At 45.0% G+C, this 14,179-nt stretch overlaps 1 protein-coding gene across 9 annotated transcripts in view; it reads right to left on the bottom strand.

The window, feature by feature from the left end:
• DENND1A (DENN domain containing 1A) overlaps positions 1 to 14,179 on the bottom strand; it is a 279,415-nt gene that overhangs the window by 126,216 nt on the left and 139,020 nt on the right. For 4 of the 9 annotated variants that reach the window (XM_079961977.1, XM_079961981.1, XM_079961979.1 and 1 more), the window contains exons 6-8: positions 8,524 to 8,593; positions 6,868 to 6,948; positions 4,664 to 4,717 (exon numbers count right to left, since the gene is read on the bottom strand). In XM_079961977.1, coding sequence (XP_079818103.1) covers positions 4,664 to 4,717; positions 6,868 to 6,948; positions 8,524 to 8,593 — 205 coding nt within the window. Of the gene's footprint in view, positions 1 to 4,663; positions 4,733 to 6,867; positions 6,949 to 8,523; positions 8,594 to 14,179 lie in introns of those variants that run through there. The other 5 variants (XM_079961976.1, XM_079961980.1, XM_079961978.1 and 2 more) reach the window with 2 other exon arrangements.

Below are 14,179 nucleotides of genomic sequence, written 5' to 3'. Positions count from 1 at the left end.
AGGTTGGCCAAAGATACTGATTCTAATGTCCTCTGACTCTTCTTGCTGAGGACTTCCCAATCCAAGTGTGGAGCAGGGGTGCCAGGTACAGGCATCACTCCACTGACTGTGCAAAACTGTGCTGATCTGTACCAGGCTGCCGGGTTTCAAAGCAGCAACAGAAGCAGCAGCTTCATAACACAGTGATCAGGAATAACAGCTGGGTGGATGGCCACCAAGCCAAGATGAATCACGTGCTCAAGAGCTCAGCAAGCAGGTCTTTCTTTCTTTTTTTACACTGCTATAAAGGTAAAGAGCAATCACAAGCAAGTGTATTAATAAAAGCACATTTATGCTCATTATGAATTCAGTTGAGACCTTAACCCTTTACAAAATGAAATAAACAAGGCAACACACACGCAGGTCCTCCCCCCCCCAAAAAAAAACAACAACAACAAAGAGCAAATAGGATTTAGAATCATGAAGAAGCTCACAGAGCCCATTAGCACTTTTGACAGATCCAAAGATAGCTCTAAAATCCCCAATACTTGGCCTGAGAAGTTTGCCAAGAAGCTTCATACTGTGCTGAAATATGTTCCACAGCTTGTTGTTCAAATACAAAGGAAAAGCTACAGACCAAAAATTAAGCACGGGGGTTTGTAGAGATCCACTGTGCTTCAAAAAAATAAAAATAAAAAAATCACATGCAACAACAAACACACATTGGTTAACAAAGGCCATGTCACTATACCAGCACCACTCAGGCCTTATTAGACAGCTTGAAGTGAGAAAGGTTCTATCACATCCAGGTAGGAATGGGGGAGGGAGAAGAAGAGAAAGCAGATTTTTGTCAAAAAAAACCCGTTTCAACTGGCATGTTTCCCCCCCTCGTGCCGCCCCCCCCCAAAAAATGTTCTTATCCCATCTGTGCTGATTAGCAAGATGTTTGTGTCTAAACAGAAGCCGTTTGGAAGCTGTAGTTGCTGAGGGCACAGTGACGGCAGCAGCGACAACAACAAAAACCCAGAGCGAGGGGATGTCACTGCAGGCCTGCCTAAGGCACTGTGGTGCTGGTGATGGAAAATTCAAAGCACAGCACCTCCCGCCAAGTAACATCAGATACGTAATCCACTAGGAAGTTGTCCTGCACAAGCCCCACTCGAAAGCTGAGAGTAACAGGAGGTGCACAGGTGCGCATGAAGCGAGAAAAGCCAATCAGATACCCCATTTTGGCTTAGAGGAATAAACCCCCACCTCATGGGACTCAAGGGGTTATGTGGTCATAGAAGGAGGGTCATGTGCCCCTGCCACTTCCTGGATCACAACTTCCAGTGATGTCATTGGGGCCGGGTTTTCTAGGGTGGGTCTTCAGGCGACATCATCAATCAAACTCAAAAGGGCAGAGTTTAAGGATTTGACAGGAGGGGGTATTCTTATACTTCCCAGTGGACTGTGTCCCAGATCTGTCTCCTGCTTTGCCACTCATTGTCTGCCACTCTACCTTGCGCCATTGCAGGGCCACCTGCACTCCTTTAGAGATAGTTCAATATGTAACGGCAGGTTGATCTGGAGGTACGATTCAGGCCAAGCCTCACCCATAGCAACAGAAATTGGGCATGCCAGCAAAAAAAGGGTGCTGAGCAGTTTTGCATTTGCTATGCTGAACGAGCTGCACCAAGACAGAGGCAGAATGGTCAAAGAAGTTGTTCACAGAAGGCAAAACAGCAAAAAGGAGGTTGACAGTTTAATGGGGATTTGATAAGCTTTTGGGACTTTGTAAAAATTGTCTGAGCATGACAGCAGTTCTATGAGACACTGATGTAGTAACACGCAGGAGCTTTTTCATCGGAGTGCAGGATTAGCCAGAAAGTGCTGAGGTCCCAGGGAAGGCCAACAGGGAACCAAGAGACTCAGGCACTCTTTAAGATGCTTCTGCTTTTAGCAGCAGCAGTGGGTGCCAAACCAAGGTGGGCTGCCCAAAGTGCCTGTGCCAATTTGATACACATAGGGTCTCTCTTTCCCCACCCCCCCAATAGGGAAAGGATGGAACGGGGCAGAAAGGCTCCTGGAAAGCACCGTGTACCGCAGCGCTGGGAGGAAGGGTGGGGGGAGAAAGAAAGGGCCCACCAAAGAGGCTCAGAAGCACAGGTGTCCCCAAGAGACAGGGGATTCCAACAGGGCAAATGGAAAACTAAACTGCTGTGAGAGAAGGTAAAGCCCTAACCCTGTTTCCAAAGCAAAGCAAAGGGCATTATGCTTGAAGCAGTTGAGCAGCCAACATACTTTTGCTATTACTCAGCTTTATTCAGAAGGAATAAAGCCCACTAAGCTGCAGTTAAGCCTAGTCAAAACTGCAGATTTGGTTCCTAGTTGACGATTAGATCTAAAATGCACTGTAAATCTGATCTGTAACTAAGCACAAAAGGTTGGCATATAGATTATTAAGTAACATGGGATGTCATGAATCACTATTAGGACATCTCCATTCTTCTGTTTCATGCCTTGCATGTCTCCAGGACTAAAAAAGCTGCAAAATCGGCAACTTTGCTGAAAGGGATCTAGGTGACATGACTTAGATTTCCTGGCCTTATAACTGTTGGTACAGAGTTCTCTGGAAATATTAGGAAAGATTTACTAGCACAAAATGCTGCTGAATGTCTTTGTATCTCAGCTGTGCGCTAGGTGCTGTACAAGGCGGAGCACAGTGAGCATGAGGCAAACAAGACGAGACAATCCTGGAGAGGCTGCAGAGTGTGAAAGTGATGAATATGGAGGAGGAACTAGCAGACCAACAAGGAAGCAGCAGCCAGCCTCTGCATTCGTTTTGCATTTACTTCTCTTTGCTCCAAGACCCACACGTGCAAAGCCAAATAAAAGTTTATGGGGCTGTGCTTTTATCACTCTCATTGTTCTGTTGTTCTTCCCTAGTGGGCCTTCAACATCCTTAAAGCAACTTATTTGGACACCCCTCAATGACAACATCATAGACACCACCCAAATCTGCTGTATTCCTTCTCCAGCCCTCTCCCCACGCCCTGCCTTCTCCACCCCGAAAACGCACACTTTAAATGAATAGGTCTTCAAGCACTAAAAGTTGCACCCTCCCCACAGGCTGAACATGCAGTTTTAAAATCCTTTCCAAGTCTTCCTGGCCTAGAGCCGTTGGTTTTTATAGCATCCTTTGATTCATAAGCATTCAGAATGTCTACTGCTCAAATGTTATGGGAAGTTGACTCATGTGTTGGAATTCTTGCCAACAAATGCTGGCACACAGAAAAGGCACTGGTGAAGCAGGGAGAAGCCTGTATTTCTAAAACCAACACATGTGTCCGTGCGCATGCGAATGTGTGCACAAACATGTGCTATTGAGACACAGGAACCTAAACAAGAGGCTGGAGGGATTCCTGTACCTTGCTGTGGCTTCTTTGCTGTGCTTCTCAATTTACCCACCTGCAAACTGAACCTAGCACACTCAAGGATGTTCCTCTCAGTGGAAGGAAAAACAGGTTACTTGCCTGCAACAGGTTTTATTTTATTTTTTAGCAGTCCTCTCTGGAGTCTCAGACAGGCATCTTTCCTAGCTGTACCTTGAGACGGAGGGAATGAATGTGGCACCTATTACCTGCAAATCAGGTGCTCTAGTATTCAGCTACGGCCCCTCCCCTTTAGCACTGAAGCCCAGGGGAGAAGTTTACTCTTCTGAGCATGCTTCAAGGGGCAGGGAAAGCACCTTCCCACTCACATGTTTTATGACAGGAGTGGGCAACCTGAAGGCCACATGTAGCCACTGTTCCTGTCATGTGTGGCCCCCTGGCTGCCCCCGATCATCTTCCCCACCAAATTATGACTGCTGCAAGGAACATCTCTCTAGAGCAGAGCTTTCCAAACTGTGTGTCGCAACACATTAGTGTGTCGGCTGCAGTGTGTAGGTGTGTCGCACAAACGGTCCCCGCACTCCTTCTGGGGCTGGAAAGGTTTAGTTTAACCTCCAGTTTGCTAGTAAAACTGAATTACTGTGTCATGAATGATGAATGTCCAAAAAAGTGTGTCATCAGCTTGAAAAGTTTGCAAAGCTGTGCTCTAGAAAAAGGAGGGCAGACTGAACCATCTAACTTGCAATCTCAAAAACATCTCTTCCAGGTAAGGAATCTGGTGTTCTTTACAGTCTCTGTACAAAAACCTACTTGGGAAAGATCAGCAAGTTGATGTTCCTAATGATCCCAAGTAAGAAGGACTAAAAACAAGTTTCCCAAAAGTTGTATCCAATGTCCAATATGCACCATTTCACAAACATTGGTAGGTCAAACCATGTGGCTGCCTTACTCAGTTCAGGAAACAGCAGAATAGTAGCAGTCATGTTTTTGGTGGAGTGACCCCTGACAAGGCGCAGGATAAGTTACCCTGCCAATGGCAGCAGAAGCCAGGGAAAGTTTCTGTCTTTGGAGAAGCTGGCTGTTCAAACAGAAAGCACAAGCTCTCCATACTGACTCTTTTCTCCACACACACCTCCCCCCCATGTGTATATATGCATGCACACACACATACACATATGTGTTCACAATTTACAAGCGGCAGAGAAAATATATCCAAGTTGACACTTTCTTGTCTCTTTGGTTCCCCTGACTCTCCCCCACCACAAACATGTGGGATCTGCATTATGTGACCACCAGAGAGCATTACTCACATTTTCAGGTATGCTGGGAAGTTCTCTGTTGTCAGGCACAGTAAAGTAAGAGTGCTAAAAGTAGGGAGCGGGGGGGGGAGTAAAAAAGGGTTTATTTGTCTGTTTGTTTGCACCATATATTTTGCGTTTATGCCCTGCCTCTTATTCTGCTTTAAATGCAGTTTAGAACTTACATCATTTATACAATATTAAAAAACAAAAAGGTAAACCTAGTCATACAAAACAGAAACACCCCGAAGCCCCTGTGGTGCAACTGCCAACAGCTGCCCAAGAAACCAATTTGCTGCCAGTCAATATCTTTGCCGCACAAATGGGGCATGATGCTTAATTTATTTCAAAACTTCTTTCCAGCATTTGTGCCACAGGCACATTTGCAGCCACTGCAGCAAAGCTGGCGAAGAGAATCTGAGGAGGTTTCATCTCTCGCGCAGAACAGCTTCCGTTTTGTGTGGCAAAGCAAGCTCAGGCAGAAGGGAGGGAAAATGCTGGGTATATGAAGAACCAGCTGTTCTATTCAGGTGTAAACTGCAAAGCTAAGCAACATGCAATAACATTTTGTGGTTCTTAAGGTGGCTATGGACAAACTTTAAGCAGCACTAGCAGCATCTGGTGGAACAGCGAAAGCTGGGGATGCAGGGCTGATTTCCTTGGCGGGAGCTCCAGGGCTTCCACCGCTCTGCGTGCTTTTTTCGTTTTTAGTTTTTTTGCATAAGGAACAAACAGATGGAGATTTATATATTCTGGACATGGAACTGCAATTCCTTGTAGCGTGGAGTAGCTACTGGTAAACAGAAGCCTCACATCAAGCTTCTTGTGATTTGCAACGATACTGATGTTATTTTAATTTTGTACTGTGCTTTTATGAGGATTCTCAGAGTTTGTCCTATATCTGTTGTTTATCTGACATTTCAGCACCTTGCAAACAGCATATGGGCTGAAGACTCTGAAGCTGAAGAGGCTTTGCTCGTGAGAGATGAAGAAACAGGTACAAACGCAGCCTTCACTCTCCAAACCTGTCACTATATTAATTTGGCTGGAAGGGGGGGGGAGGCCAGGAAAAGAGAGACAGCGAGAGAGCACTGGGAATGGAAATGGGTGGTGCAAAATAAGCGTGGATTCGTAACAGGCTGGAAACAGGCAGGCAGAGCCTGAAACAAGCACAGCCTCTGAGCTCTGCTCTGACAGTCTTTCCCTGCTCCACTGCTCATGAAATGTCCAGGGCAAAGGGAGGTCAGGAGCAACGACCAAAACATACCTGCAAGGTGGCCTGTCCTCTGCATCAGAGAGATGTCCTGAGCAGGGATGTGACTGAAACGCCCCACACACCCTCTGGGCACCTCAACAGCCTACGTGGCTAGTGCTTGCGGACTGAGCAAAGCAATGCTTAGGGTGGAAACTGGGGTGGGCAGTGGGGGAGAAGGGAGCAAGGTTAGCTCTTTGCCAAGTGGCAGAGATTATTAACTTCCCAAGCTAATAATCAGTGCAGAGAGGACAGACATAGTCCATTCAAAGCTCCAGTAAAGACACGTAACAACTCACCTAAATTGTCCTCGTTAAGATGGACTTCGAAGTGATTCAGTGTTATACAATTTAATGGAGAAGAGGCCTCATAACAATGTCATCTTGTAGGTTGGTGTGCTGTTACCATTACTGCTCCGTGAAGATGGGTGGGCCATTTATTATTATTAATTATCCAGCTATTACCAGACCTGGAGTCCTTAACATGTACGCTGCGCTGCCCAGAGACTGAGATCATCCACCAAGGCCCCCTGCCCCAATTTTATTTTGAAATTGAAGGGTTTTTTGCTCTATTTGTTCTGGGGGCTGTTTTCCTGAGTGGGCTTTGGTTGTTGTTTTTTTGTCATGAGTTTCATTGTTTGGGAGTGTAGGTGTTTTAGCTGGGTGTATATATATGAACTGCTTGTTCAATTATCCAAGAAGTGTACAAGTCCAGCGAGATATAAAACATGCCTAAAATCCACAATCCAATTAAAAATAAGTACAAAGAACCAGCATTCAAAACCAAGATAAAATCAATAAAAGTGTAAAACAAATGTAACTAAATCATGTGTCTGGGCAGTCCTGCTGAAAAGAAAAAAATCAGCACGTGAAGCAGTATGGCAAAGGCACCCGTCTAATGCCCCCAGGCAGGGAGTTCCAGAGCAGGAATGACTCCATGGAAATGTATTAGCTGTGATACTTACCACACTGAGATGAACAGATGAGCCAGGCTCAGGGATGGGTAGTTTATAAAGCATTTCTAGAAGTTCATACCACTGGCTGTCCTAGAACAAAAATAAATGTAGGGGGTGATTTCTAAAACAAGTGTTTTTGTTAACACAGATTGATTGATTGATTGATTGATTGATTGATTGATTGATTGATCTGCCACCCATCTGACTGGGCTGCCCCAGCTACTATGGGTGGCTTCCAACAAATTCAAACATTAAACCCAGTAAAACATCAAACATTAAAAACCTCCTGATATAGGGCTGCCTTCAGATGTTTTCTAAAAGTGGTATAATTCTTTATTTCCTGGGCATCTGATGGGAGAGTGTTCCACAGGGAGAGCGCCACTGCTGCCAAGAAGGCCAACTGCCTGGTTCCCTGTAACTCACTTCTCGCAGTGAGGGAACCACCAGAAGGCTCTTGGATCTGGGCTTCCGTATCTGGACTGGACAACAGGTGGAGACATTCCTTCAGGTATACTGAGCCAAGGCTGTTTAGGGCCTTCAAGGTCAGCACCAACACTCTGAATTGTGCTCAGAAACGTCCTGAGAGCCAATGTAGGTCTTTCAGGACCAGTGTTATATGGTCTTGGCGGCTGCTCCCAGTCACCAGTCTAGCTGCTGCATTCTGGATTAGTTGTAGTTTCCAAGTCACCTTCAAAGGCAAGCAGTAGATAACCAGAGCATGTACCACTCTGGCGAGACAGTCCATGGGCAGAGAGGGTCTCAGCCTGCGTACCAGATGACAGTCAGCCTGTTTGTCTCTCTCATATATACACAAACTAAGAAACAGAATCGGGGCAAACTCAAGGAGATAAGGACAGGCTTGGCATCCTAACTTTTGAAATCTGCAATGTCAGGTGGTAAATTCAGCTTCCACCTCAACTGCATGTCCTTCAACTGTAATTTTTCTTTGGTGCAAAGACAATGTTTCTTTTATGTAGGAGGAAAGTTTATTTTGCATTTGGGGAAATAATAAAACCTACTTCCTCTAGCAGAGACTGTGAGAAAGGTTGCTGAAATGTGTCTTAACCCCCTGGCTGGAATTTTTGCAATTTCCAGTCCCACCCACTTATTATAATGGCAGTTATTTTACTAATTTTTTTTAGTGTGCTTTGCAGTATTAGAAGCTGAGATACAGGCACACAGTGGAGCAATGGGTTGGGGCCACTAAGGGCTTCCAAATGCAAGGGATCTGTTTGAAGAATGGATTTACACTGCAGATTTGGGGTGGGGATCAATTTCAATGCAAAATAAGGTATGTAATTCCAGAAGCAACATATGCTGCCTACTACAAATAGGTTTTACACGTTGTGCCAAATTCTAAGAAACCTACAAGAGCATTCTCAGGACAATTCAGATATGAAGCTCCTATGAGAAATCCCCACATTTGTATATTAGTTGGAAAAGCATAAAGAGAGGTTGATGAACTGGGCAAAATTTTAGTCTTCTTTGCTGGGGAAGCAGGAAGTGTGATTTTGTTACTACCTCTAGTTTTCAAGATATGGCCATTTCCTGTGTGAGTGAGCCCAAGATATAAAACATCACATTTGAACAGAGCCTCAGGTTTGGCCTTAAACAATGTTTTAAAGGTTCTCTCACCCAGCCAGTCACACAATTCTCCACAGTTACCTGGGCTTTCGCTGTATAGTCTGCCAAGATGTTGAGCAGTTTATAGAAGACTTCAAACCATGGAAGATAACTAAAAAGAAAGGAGAAAAAGAAAAGCACAGGATTAAGTTTTTCAAAACATTTTAAGAAAAACTTGTTTCACTTTGCAGAGTGACCTCAACAAATATAAAACAGCTATAGTGCTTGTGCAACACAGAGGATCCTTTGCCAGGGCTCTGGCACCGTCACTGCTCTCTCTGTCCCCTGGAAAGTTTGCTGGTGCAAGATCAACTTGTGGCAGGGAGAGATGAATAAACCCAGTTCTTCCCACCAGTAATGCATCTTCCAGGGAAATGCCAACCCCACAAAAACAAGGGCTGCCACTGCTGTGTGCTGCAAGATCACTTTAATGGAGTTTTGTGGTTTTGAGGTCAGCTGGATTATTTTAAAAACTCTTCCAAGAATTCTGCTAAAACCATAATGGTGGACGAGGAAACTACAAGAATGCCTTTGCCTCTCGCTGCCAGGGGAAACAGGGAACTGAACCGCACCGCAAGTGATGAGGACCACAGCTCCTCCGCAGCGCAGCTGCCTTGGCAGAGGAGTCAGTGCTCTGACCGTCAGGCCATAGTAATAAATGAAGTGAGATGCAGAAGACGTGACAGATAACGGGAATAGCACACTAATGCTAACATCTGCCAGCAGCTTGCAAAGGCTACCGTAGAACTTAAGTACCTTATCAACCCTGCACTGATAAAGAACTTAAACTTTTCACATTCTACGACAGAATTATCACGTCTGTTGATACATTCTGAGCAACTCCAGGAGCTGGCAGCTTGAGAGACAATTACTACTTTGGAACAGAAATTCTGAGTTTGGCATCAGAATGTAAACATTCCAGGGGGATTAAGAGGGGGTGATAAAGTTCCACTTCCTATTTCTTAGTCTCATAAACCTCAATGGAGTTAAGAGCCACCACAAGAGCACGAGAAAGAGAGAGGGCCTCCTTGGAGCAGCAGCCTCGCTCACAGATTAAGAAGAAATCTGGTAAACACACCCAAGCAGGAAAGAGAGGGAGGCAGACTGGAGTGCTTGGCGCAAGAGCTGCTTTGATTCTCATCTTTTTGAGCAGCCCCAGGGAAGACTTAACTGAATTATGCTAGAGACAGGCTTGGGTCCTTGTCCGTAGATGTTGCTTCGAAGTCTGCACTTATTCACTGAAAATTATACACCGCCTTTCAATCTTTTTTTTGGGGGGGGGGGATGGATTTAAAGAAACATACAACCGATCAAATCATACTATACACACAATATTGCAACAACAAACAATTCCTCCAGATGGAAGGGTGGGAATATAAATTTAATAAATGCTTTAATAATGAACAGCAAAATCCTTCAAACAATTAAGATTACAGGGCTGAATTTTACAAGTCAAATCTTGGGTTTTTAAAGAAAGATTTCTGTTTTCCTTACTTGTTGCCTGACACACACACGGGGAGAGAGAGAGAGAGAGAGAGAGAGAGAGAGAGAGAGAGAGAACACACCTCTTCTCTAAAATGGGATGGCCAAATTTAATGGGCAGTTATGCTTTTCAAGGCAAAGCCTTCAAGCAGAACGAAGATTCAGGGCTGAGAACTACTTTTAGTCCACTTTCCTCCACGCCACAGAGCCAGAACTAAGCTGCCCAAGTGCTGGCAACTCTTTGAAACTAAGGCAAGTACAGTCAAACCTCAGTTCCCAAACACTTCCATTTTTGAATGTTTTGGCTCCTGAGTGCCAAAAACCCGGAAGTGGTCTGGTTTCCCAATGTTTTTCGGAAGCCAGTTGCCCAACATGGCTTCTGTGGGAATGTAGGAAGCTACTGCAGCCAATCAGAAGGCCACGCCTTGGCTGTCAAACATTTTGGATGCCGAACAGGCTTCTGGAATGGATTACGTTCGACAACTGAGGTTTGACTGTATAATCTTTAGCACCCTGAGGACAGTGCTGTGTGTCCTGCAGCACAAACAATACAATGAAAAGGAGGAGTTAAGAGGAAGAATTCCCAGCCGAGAATGAAAGGAACTGGCCCAGGAGGGAGGGAGGGACGGAGGGGCCTGGCTGACTCCAGCCAGAAAAGCTGAGGCTGCTGAACAGACTCTTCGGCTGGGGTCTTGTTGTTGGGTCTGAAGGGTTGTTGCTGTTGGTTTCTTGTCAGTTTTAGATTTTGTTGTGCTTTGTGTGGAAATTGTTCAGCCTAGTTGTGTACTTTTAATGTTTTATTTATATCTATTTCTGCTATGCTGTTGTTGTTTAGTCGTTGAGTCGTGTCCGACTCTTTGTGACCCCCTGGACCAGAGCATGCCAGGCACTTCTGTCTTCCACTGCCTCCCGCAGTTTGGTCAAACTCATGCTGGTAGCTTCGAGAACACTGTCCAACCATCTCGTCCTCTGTCGTCCCCTTCTCCTTATGCCCTCCATCTTTCCCAACATCAGGGTCTTTTCCAGGGAGTCTTCTCTTCTCATGAGGTGGCCAAAGTATTGGAGCCTCAGCTTCAGGATGCTGTAGTTATGATTTTTTTTTTTCCATTTTGTAAGTTGCTTTGAGCCTGGTTTCAATTGTGGAATGGCATCGTACAAATGAAATTATGTATGTATGTATGTATGTATGTATGTATATATATATATATGTATGTATGTACGTATGTACGCATGCATGTAGTTTTTATTATGGGCACTTATAAGCACAGAAGTGAAGAAACAGTGTGCATAAAACAGTGTTGACAGAACTCAGTACTTTGAGATGCTGCCCCTTCCCCTGGTCCAGGGAGCTTGGAGCTCTAAGGGAGATGTTGCTTTAGCAATGGAGCAGCTTAGACCTTGGGATTTTATACAGGATGAGGAGGAGGCTCCGCCCCTCCCTGGGTCTCAATCAAGTCCACAATCGGGACAAGTGTTTCTATGCCCTTTGGAACAGTCTCCCCTTCAGCTAGTCAGGCCCTTCAGTAGCAACTCTGCTCCTCCTGCCAGGGTCACCATCTCATCTGCTCCTATGACGCTATGGAAAGCAGGGAAGGAGGGATGTCTTGAGAGCCAGTGTGGTGACCTCCAGTCCTGGATAAGGGATGCCAAGATCCACTGACATCAGAATCACCAACAGTGTGGAGATCTGCTAATGATTCCTGCTCCCCAACTTCAAGGAGATTCCATGTATACCTTTGTTCAGTTCAGTTCGTAAGTTTACTGTTTTAGCCAAAGGCCATGACAACCCTGTAGCAAACGTACTACTAAAACAGTACAGAGCATACAGCCATAATATGTGCTACCATCCATGATGAAAGAGAGAGAGGTGACCAGAGGAACCAACAAACTCAAATCCAGCAGGACTTAATACTGGCAACCCTAAGCAGGGGGATCCATTGAATGTGCAAAAAAGCAACTAGACTATTTTAAGGAACACTGTAAGCATGCTAAAACATTAGCAGGATTGATGTAACATTTATGAAGTAATTTTTTAACTAGGTTTAAAAATATTTGGAAATTAAATGGAAAAAGTAATACAAGGAAAAAGAAATGATTTTTTTGGAAACCAGGGGGAGGGGGAAGTCAAACAAATGAATATGGTGTTATTTTGAATGGGAAATTGTTGTTATATTGTAAAAAATTTAAAATAAAGTATTTTTTAAAATGATTTCTGGTTGCAGCTAATAATAATAATAATAATAATAATAATAATATATTATTTATACCCTGCCCATCTGGCTGGGTTTCCCAGGGAATCCGTGTGCTTGGTGTTTTAAGTTGCATCAGGGCAGCGCAGCCCTTTCGGGCACCCGGGCTACCTGGGGAATAGAGCAGGATCTTGCAAAGACGAGGGACATTCCACTTTCAGAAAAACGGGGACGTTGCAATTTCAAACAGGCAGTTTATTAACAAAACAGCCAACAGAAATACTGGCAAGCACAGAAGGACGAAAGCCAGAATATTTGATAAAAGGTTTAGATGCGCAGCCTATGGTTTTCTCTAAGGTATAGGTATCAAACGTACCAGAGTACGTCTTTGGGGAGCTGGGCTCAGTTTGCTAAGCAACTGTGTACCACCAGCTCCCTTGCCTCTAAATAGGCTCTTGCAAGCGCCAGAGAGTTCCCAGGGGCCTGTCCTGCCCTTTCATCGCGGGGGGGGGGGGGGAATGCAGCAGACGTTCTGCCTTGAGCAGTTATCTGGAGACAAGGGCCAATTTCAATGCACCAGGAAGCCTCGTCGGGGGGGGGGGTGTCTTTCTGCCAGCTTCTTCGTGCCCAGTCAGAATTCAGGGTAAAAAACCAACCTCCAAATTGACTCAAATTATGATAGCACAATATAGATTCCCCTCAATTAATGTGGCGAGGATAACCAATCCTATGCCATCGTGTGCACAAGTGACAGGCTGTTTCAGAAATATTTTTGCAAGAGACAAAACACTAATGTATCCCACTCTGCCACTCATAAGCTATTCAATTTTATCCTGTGATTTAGTTTCGTTTAATCTGCGAGGATTTCATCTAGACCCGGAAACTACAACTAATCCAGAATGCGGCAGCTAGACTGGTGACTGGGAGCGGCCGCCGAGACCATATAACACCGGTCTTGAAAGACCTACATTGGCTCCCAGTACGTTTCCGAGCACAATTCAAAGTGTTGGTGCTGACCTTTAAAGCCCTAAATGGCCTCGGTCCAGTATACCTGAAGGAGCGTCTCCTCCCCCATCGTTCTGCCCAGACACTGAGGTCCAGCTCCGAGGGCCTTCTGGCGGTTCCCTCACTGCGAGAGGTCAAGTTACAGGGAACCAGGCAGAGGGCCTTCTCGGTAGTGGCGCCCACCCTGTGGAATGCCCTCCCATCAGATGTCAAAGCAATAAACAACTACCTGACATTCAGAAGACATCTGAAGGCAGCCCTGTTCAGGGAAGTTTTTAATGTGTGACATTTTAGTGTATTTTTCATCCTTGTTGGAAGCCGCCCAGAGTGGCTGGGGAAACCCAGCCAGATGGGCGGGGTACAAATAATAAATTATTATTATTATTATTATTATTATTATTATTATTATTATTATTATTATTCTCTTGACCAGACTAACTTCCAGAAACAATTTAAAAGCATTTCTCGCTTTCTGCCCACCCAAGCAAAGCTCAATTTGCCCCACAGAAGCAGAGCAAAAGTGTAGACAGTGTTAGTGGCTGCAGAATCCCAACTTTCACATAACTTGGATTGCACTCTTTTAAAACAGGTTTCAAGCCCCTGTGGCTGCAGATATATGTCTGAAAGAATATGGGCAATGCCTGCTGAACTTTCAGAAGCCAGAAAGCACAGAAGAAGATTCCAAGTGATACCAGGAGGGAGATACATAGCTGTTTATGAGGAAAGGCACGATGCAGAAAATTGTGCAGAAAAGTAAAAATGTAAAGCAAGACATGCCAGGCAAGTGTGTGTGTGTGTGTGTGTGTGTGTGTGTGTGTGTGTGTACAAACACACGAAGCTGCTCAATTTGCATAGGTTTGTGCAGGTCACAGAATCTAGCTCTTCTGGATGCAGAGTTTGGAGAGCTTAAGAGTTGGATAGAACCATTTCAGTGCAAAGGGTTGAACAGCCCTGGGTTTAGGGCACAGAGATCAACGGACTTGACAGATGACACAGAGAGAATGCAGAGGGAACGTCCCCAG

Source organism: Podarcis cretensis (genome assembly GCF_951804945.1).
Source record: "Podarcis cretensis genome assembly, chromosome: Z".
Lineage (NCBI taxonomy): Eukaryota > Metazoa > Chordata > Lepidosauria > Squamata > Lacertidae > Podarcis > Podarcis cretensis.
The sequence above is the reverse complement of the archived record's forward strand: the minus strand, read 5'-3'. Positions and strand labels throughout refer to the sequence as shown.